Source organism: Diorhabda carinulata, chromosome 8 (genome assembly GCF_026250575.1).
Source record: "Diorhabda carinulata isolate Delta chromosome 8, icDioCari1.1, whole genome shotgun sequence".
NCBI lineage: Eukaryota > Metazoa > Arthropoda > Insecta > Coleoptera > Chrysomelidae > Diorhabda > Diorhabda carinulata.
This window is the reverse complement of record NC_079467.1, coordinates 10,658,107-10,666,615: the sequence shown is the minus strand read 5'-3', so window position 1 is coordinate 10,666,615 and position 8,509 is coordinate 10,658,107. Positions and strand designations below refer to the sequence as shown.

Genomic DNA, 8,509 nt, shown 5'->3' with positions numbered 1-8,509 from the left:
ATGGAAGCAGGATTTGTTGACGAATCTGACTTGGTAAGTTCATAAACGGACATAGCTGTAGAAAATGAAACTCCAATTCTAAAAGGCACCATTTGTATTTTTTGTGAGAAAAAAAAAATAAAAAATTTCATGGTAAAATGGAAAGTTTACGTAGTTGTAATTCTGATCAGTTTCAAGAAAGTATTATGAAAAATCTTAAACAAGACACAGACTATTACAATGAAATGTTGGGTAAACTAAAGAATATTACGAGTAATAAAATACACTACCATGAAAAGTGCCGAGCAGATGTCCGAAATAAAAAAAAATTCAAAAAAGTCCTGTTAAAACATCGTGGCATATTTCTCGTGAATATCACCAAACTGTTTTTCAGGAAATATGTACTATGGTTGAAGAAAATGTCATTAACAAAGGACGTTGTTATTTTCTTTCATTTCTGCATAGGCAATACATCGATTATTTCTGCGAGTTGAGTAATGATATGGGACATACTTTAAGTTCAGTAATTTCATCACAACATTTAGAAGAAAAAATTCGTGATAAATTTGCTAGAAATATTCAAATACTAATATCCGGTAATAAAAAAGTTATTGCACCGACAGGCATTACTTCTATAGATGAATCCTTATTGGCTCATTTAAAAGAAAAGGATATTTTACAAGCAGCAGCCTCGATCTTGCACAAAGAAATAATGAACATTGAAAAATCAGAACTTCCAGACAATTTAAATAGTCAAAAACTGATCCAAGGAGAATGTTCAGTTCCGTCAACCCTGTCAGATTTTATCGCTTCAGTTATTGGAAGTTATTTTCGAAAACGACAAAAAAGTGACATTTCAAACGTCACGTCAATTCTGCATGCCAAGACATGCGAGATGGACGGTTACGTATCATTACAACCTCATGAAAGTAGCTGAAACTCATCCTGGGCTGGAAGAAGATTTTAAAAAAGGGTTCTTCGGAATTAAACGTACAGGAAAGCCATTTTCGAGGCAGCCAATCGACTTAACTCTAGAGCAAACGATCAATGCGGATGCTGCTAGGCGACTAACTGGAATCACTCTTTTGACAGATTCTATCGCAGCTCGTCAACGTTGGGCTCGTAGTCATGATATTCGAACAACTATTATCACTCACGTTTTTGAAGAGATAGGCATTAATAAAAAACAAGATATTTCAGCAGAATTACAGCCATCAAACATCAAAAAAAGTTGCGAGCAACTGGAAAAATTTGTTACATCTTTTAATTAATATATCAATCCATTTAGTGCCCAGTTACCTCCAAATCAATTGTTCAGCATTGCATCAGGTAAAGCTGCTTCAGCTCAAGTAGATAACTTTCTTTTGAATGTTGAAAAGATTGGTGATGATCTACGCAAAGCATTCATTTCTGAATGTTCATTAGATATTAACCGATTTGACAAAACAATCAAGAAAAATCCAGTTCACAATTTTTCGAGTCAGTTGGACAAAAAGAAAACCGTCAAAGTGGGTGGAAAAAATCAAGAAATCAAAATACAGCGGGATTTATTCGGACGCATGTTGGGATTGTCAATGGACTATAAAATCGATATCCTTAAAATTTTATCTTATCCAATAACTCCCGTGCCTCTTTCTCTGTGCCATTTGGATGGAGGAATTCATAAAACAGATAAGTCAGCGCTTGTCAAATGTCTCGAGGCAAAAATCGACCCTGGTGATCCACCATGTCACGCTGATGTGTATTTGATCGACGGTTTCTTTATTCTACATGCTTTGAAAGAAGTACCTAAGACATTTGGTAATATTTCAAAGAATGATTACTAAGTTTCCAGCATCCAGAATAGATGTAATCTTTGATCAGTATTGGTACCCTTCCATCAAAGACAACGAGCGGAGTCTTCGACATGAATCAGCACTAATTGATTACTCGATTTCTGGACCTGATCAAATCAGACCAAATGATTTTATTAAAGAAATGCGAAATACCAAGTTCAAGGAAGCTCTTATTGAATTTTTTATTGTGCATTGGGCAAAGGATGATGTTGCGCCGTTTATTGGAAATAAACTGATCCACATGAGTTTTAAAAACTGCTATTCATATAGATCCAATGACGGTATAGTTGAGTCAAGTATCGTAGCAGATTTGTGTTGTAAGTCTCACGAAGAAGTAGATATTAGAATTATTTTCCATGCTTGTAGCATTATGGATCAGTCTAATATTGTAATTAGAAGTTCAGATACTGATATTTTAATAATCATGCTGGGAAATATGGTTAACGTGAAAAATCCTTTTTCTCACATTTGGATGCTAATCGGGACAGGTAACAACGAAAGGTTTATTGATGTCAGTAAAATATACACACAACTTGGTCCACTTCTAGCTAAAAGCTTAATTGGCTTCCATGCTTTCACTGGTTGTGATTTTAATCCAGCTTTTTTTAATCGAGGCAAAAAAAACCTTTCACGTTACTGAAAAACAACGTTGCGTTTCAAGAAGCATTCGCTGCTTTAGGTGACATTAGTCTGACTGAGGACACCTTACTTGAATTGTTTAATGTTATCCAGAAGTACACTTGCCTCATGTACAATGCTAAAAAATCTATCGATGTTGATGATGGGAGGTTTCAATTATTTGTTCATTCTTACAAGGCAGCAGATACAAAAGAAAATTTTAATAAAAAACTCCGAAGCTTTGATGCAAGCTCGACTCCTCCGTGTAAATCGGAATTGTTTCAACAAGTTTTAAGGACGCATTATATATCCAGCATTTGGAAAAATGCTCATATGAAAGAGCCCACATCATTGAGTCCTATGGAATATGGTTGGATGGAGATAGGAAACTGTTACGTGTTCAAGTGGTTCGACGGTGACCAACTTCCTAGCTCTGTCGGTGACTTAATTTTAAATTCTGAAGGTAATAACAGCATAGTGACACTATTTTAATTATCACTTATTTTTAATAACATAAGCTAACTTAAAAATTCGTATTTCATTTTTACAGAATCTGATGTGGTGGATGAAGATTACTTCAAAGTTGCTGTTGACGATTCCGACGATGAAAATTAATAATAAAATTTATCATTACGAGACAATTTGGATTTTTATTTGTTTTTATTTCAAAAAATGACTACATTCTACATACTACAATTCGGGTAAAAATATAATTTTTATTATAGAAATAACAAATAAAACGATCATCTTTTATACATTTAATAATTGTTTTTATTCTAAATATTAATATAAAAGACATAAATATAGAACAATTTGTAATTATTAAAAAAAAATATTAAATGATCAAACTATACCTAAGTTATTAAATTTTTCTCATACTAATTAGTTTTATACAAATAATAATTTTATATTGAACTGCATAATAATTTAGTATTAATATACATATTATTATTACTAATACAAGACATTTTTAGACAGTGTATTTTTCTTGCCATGGTAAAGGATGAATTGAAAAAAAGTTACAAAAACGATTTCTTGAATTAACTGCATTATTTGTAGGTCTCTGATTATTCAATTTACTTTGGTTTTGATTTAATTGCTCTTGGTAACACGATTGAATTTGCGGTTTATCTGATTGTGTAAAGGATCCATCATGAACTCGTATAAAATTATGTAATACACAAACAGCTTGTACGATACAATCTATATTGTTTACACTACAATGTATTGGTGTCTCCAAAAGTCTTAATTTTGATACCATCATACCAAAAGCGCACTCGACTGATTTTCGGCCTCTTGAAATTCTATAATTGTAAATTCTTCTTTCATTTGTTAGTTGTCTGCGCGGATATGGTCTCATTATGTGGTCGGTTAATGGAAAAGCTTCGTCAGCTACAAAATAATAAGGAAAAATGTCTTCTTCTCCTGGCAAATATGTAGGCTCAGGCAGACTTAGCTGATCATTAAATAAAGCTTTTCCAAATTCACTTTCTTTTAATGCTCTTCCATCACAATTCCTTCCATATTCACCTATGTCAACTGATAAAAATAATCCATCTGCATCTGATACAGCCATCAAAACTATTGAGAAATATCCCTTATAATTGTAAAACGATGAACCTGAATTGGGTGGTGCTTTAATTTTGATATGTTTCCCATCAATAGCTCCTACACAGTTAGGCAAGTTCCACAGTTCCCAATAACGATCAGCTACTTTCAACCATTGTTCTTTTGTTGGGTTTGGCATGTACTCTGGTTGCAAATTTTCCCAAATTGCTTTAGAAGTTTCAAATATAATTCTTCTAATTGTAGTATGACCTCTAAGAAAATAAAAACTGAGGGATTTGAAGGAACCTCCAGTTGCATAATACCTAAAAATAGTTCACTCGATAATTAACTTTTGGTCTATAAATTAATTAATAAAAAAATGTATTATTAATTATATAAAGTAGTATATTAAATATTTTTAACAATGATAAATAATAATAAAAAGTAGGACTATCCTATAGTATTATATTAAAATAAAATATTATATTCATGTAGCGCACTTTTTATACATGATAATTAACGTTTTTTGCAACCAATCGTAAATAATATAATTATAGTAAACCTATTCAATAAATTTTTATTTTTTTTTGCGTTTTTAATTATTTAACTTTTATATTTATCATTGCAGTAGCTGTAAAGCTGTAAAGAACGATGGAAAAATTTAAGAGGGTCATATACACGTCATCTGAAATCTAGCATTAGTCCGTCTGGTAGTGCTACAAAATCAAAGAGACCGTATTACCTTGCAGAGCACATGCAATTTTTACAACCATTTACAAAATCACGCAAATCTGTTTGGTCAATCAGTAATAGTAATAGACCATCCTCACAAATATCTAACAATTCGTCCGAAGATTTTATTGAAGAAAGTGATAGTTCTGTCAACTTGCCTGAAACACCTGAAGATGAAATAAGATCAGATAATCAGTATGAACCTGATGGCATCCAATCAACAAGTCCGTTATGTGATGAATTAATCAAACCTCCTAATAAACATTTTAAAACGTCCAAACAATCTATCTCAATATCTGATGTGAACAATTCGGCTTATGAATATTTTCAATCCAAAAAGAATACCAGTAAAATAGTACATGAGAACAAGCCTCAAGATTCCGTCTTTTCTAATGAGTGTTCTGCCCGATTTCAAAGAAATGAACGCTGATCAGAAAAGGCGATTTAAAATTGGAATTCTTAATTTGGCTGGGAACATTTTAAATGAAAATACATACAAACCTACTTTAGAGCCTTTTAACAACGCTACATCATCGGCATCCTCAACTATGTATATTGATCAACGAAGCACACGTTTTGAACCATCGTTAAACGACCAAACATCAATAACCTACCCATCGACAGACTGTACTCAAAATGTCTTAGCCGAATTTCTGAAATATCCCACAAAATAAAAGGTATAATTACTGATTAGTTTTGATCTCATCATTCATTTTATTGTATATATTATTATATCTAATTTTATTTATTTTTATAAGAATGTATAAAAAGGTTTTTATTTTTTTATTTTATTTAAACAAGTATTTTTTTATTTTTGTTTAAAAAAATGTTGAGTTTTTCACGTTTTTAATTTTTATTTTGGATAAAACAAAATCTTTCTTGAATCTATGATTTCTTATTTTGAAACCTGATTTATTACGATTTTATTTAAAAACTTACCTTAAAGTGATTAAAAGACGCTCTTCCGGTGAAACTGAGTCTCTAAAATTAGTATCTTGTTTCCTAATCGATGGTCCTACTTTTTGAAGTAATAAACTAAATGTATTTGTATTCATTCTATAAAATGATTGGAATCGCTCAGGATAGGTATGTAATTCTTTGAATACATCAAAAACACTACGTTTAATTTTTTGATTCTTTTTCCAGTATGGATGAACCCAATACTGTCTTTTTTTATTATTTGCGTTATTAACATTGATTAAATTTACTAAAGCCAAAAAACTTTCGTCATCCGATGAAGAAGAAGACATATTGACAACTGGTGTTACTAGTTTCTAGATACATAGGTAGGCGTTGTGTCACACCATTCGTCATTTTGTTGTTACGTGTTTGCTATATCACTTGCCACGCCACACGTCACGTTACTTTGGTGGGCGCTCGGCCTTAGACTAACAGTACAGCTGCTGAAATTCATCTCATTTTTGACCGGTATGTCATTCCTTCAATCAAAGACATCGAAAGAATGAACAGAAATGAAACAGATATTCTATATACGATTGTTGGGCCATCTCAAAGTCGACCAAATGATTTTTATAAAGCTTTAAGAAATAAAAAATTTAAAGAAGCTTTAGTAGAATTTTTAGGCCGATATTGGGAAAATTCAAGCTTAGCATCCATTATAGATAAAAAAACAATTTTTCTTACTGTCGGGATTAAATGCTATTCGTATTCTATAAGTAATAATATAATTATTAAAACAGAAGAAAAACGATTAGAATATCTGCATGAAGAAGCGGACACTCGGATAATTTACCATAGAAATAAGTGCGCTGATAACTCTAAAATAATGATAAAATCATCAGATACAGATGTTTTAATAATTTTATTAGGAAATATTTTTAAATAACTGCGTTTTGAAATTTGGCTCTTAAGTTCAACAAATAGTAAAGACGGTGATGAATGTATTGATTGTACCAAATTAGCGAACTTTTTAGGTGAAAAAAAGTGCAACGCATTGCCCGGGTTTCACGCGTATACAGGTTGTGACTACCTGTAGTTTCTTTAAAAAAGGTAAAGCCAGACCTTTCAATATTTTAATGAATAATGTAAAATATCAAGAAATGTTTGCTTTACTTAATAATCTTGGTAAGATCGAAGATAAGGAGATGAAGGAAACAATTCAAAAGTATACATGCTAAATTTATGGTATAAAAAATTGCACGGATGTTAATTTATCACGATTAATCATTTTTCAAAATAATTTTTCTGCTGTTTCTACTCAAGAGGCGTTTTTGCATGAAGTAAGGAATTATGATTCCAGCCTAATGCCACCTTGCTGGGAATCGTTAAAACAAAAAATTCTTAGAACAATTTATGTTAATGCGATGTGGCAAAATTCTTTGTATAAACAATGTATTGTAATGAATTACGAAGATTGTGGTTGGATATATGATCATGATAATATTACCATAACGCCGAATATGTTTAATAGTAGCCCTACACCACTTCAAATAGAAGAAATCATTTTAACTGATAGTAGCAATGAATTCTGTAATAACGATAATACTGACGACTTCAATAATGATAGAAATAGCATTGTAAACATTGACGATAATGTTAATATTCCGAATTATAGCGATGATGTAAATAATGATGTAGATTTTAATGACGATGGTTATTTATGTAAAATAATTAGTTAATCATTGTATATCATTTTTGTATGTAATAAAAATCATTCATGTGTTAACTCCACTATCTAAGACTTTCATTTCTTTCAATCCATCTTACAGGAATTAATGAATAACACCAAAACTCACAATATATGTGGTAAAGAATGGAGAAATGTACAGTAAGTATTTCAAGGAAAAGAAATTTTCAACAATTGATGAAAAAAAAAAGTTATTAATGTATTTGAAAAAGATATACAGATAATTAATTAATTAAACATACTTAGAGATGAAATGTATAAGCATAGGCTCTTTAATTCTTCAAACTAAGTCGACAGTCAAATCCGGGCAAATAAAAGGGGTCGACCATTTTTTTTTAGTAATGTTAGAGTTAAGCCGCGTCCACACTATGTCGACTGTGTCGATCGACAGCTGTGATCGACATAGTGTAGACGTGTCGATCGACTTAGTCGATCGACATTTGTCGAGTCGAATGTAACCCGAATGAAGTGCATTTTTATTTTTAGTCGAATGGAAATAATTGCCAAGTTTGGACCTGTTGAGCGTGATAATAAAGTTTTAAATCATTAGTTTTGTTAAAACCTGTGTGCGCAACGGGAGAAGTGGTTCTATAATTGTGTTTTACCAAAGTTAATTGTTTTATCAAAATGAATTTCACAGAAGAACAAACATTAAATTTTATTGATATGTACAGAGTCCGCCCTCAACTCTGGGACTCTACAAATGAAGAGTACAAAAACAAAAGGCACGATTTACTTACAGAAATCGCAGTTACTTTTGGAATCGAAAAGTCAGAGGTAGAGAAAAAAATTAAAAACCTCCAATCACAGTTTTCTCGCGAAAGGAAAAGAGAAAAGGACTCTCAAAAAACAGGCAGTGGAACAGATGACATTTACCAAAGCAAGTGGTTCGCCTATGGCCGATTGTTATTCCTTGCTGACAAAAACAAACCAAGAAAAACATTGGACACTGAGGTAAGTAATAATGATTTTATTTATTTATTAAAGTACAATAATTTACAATAGTTTCCCAAGGTAAACAAAATTTAAATGTTTACAATGTACTAATGAAAATCAGATGTCGAATTTATTTGTTGTATTGGTAATGCAGTTCACCCTGTAGCGAACAAAAATATGCTGCAAATTCTTGTCTTGCATTCTGTGCTTGGGT

General features: G+C 31.6%; 1 protein-coding gene across 1 annotated transcript; it reads right to left on the bottom strand.

The window, feature by feature from the left end:
- Positions 1–3,402: 3,402 nt before the first annotated feature.
- Positions 3,403–4,397, bottom strand: LOC130897443 (uncharacterized). The gene has a single exon (XM_057806290.1). The coding sequence runs from the start codon at positions 4,177–4,179 to the stop codon at positions 3,403–3,405; it is 777 nt and encodes a 258-aa protein (XP_057662273.1). The 5' UTR covers positions 4,180–4,397.
- Positions 4,398–8,509: the final 4,112 nt, after the last annotated feature.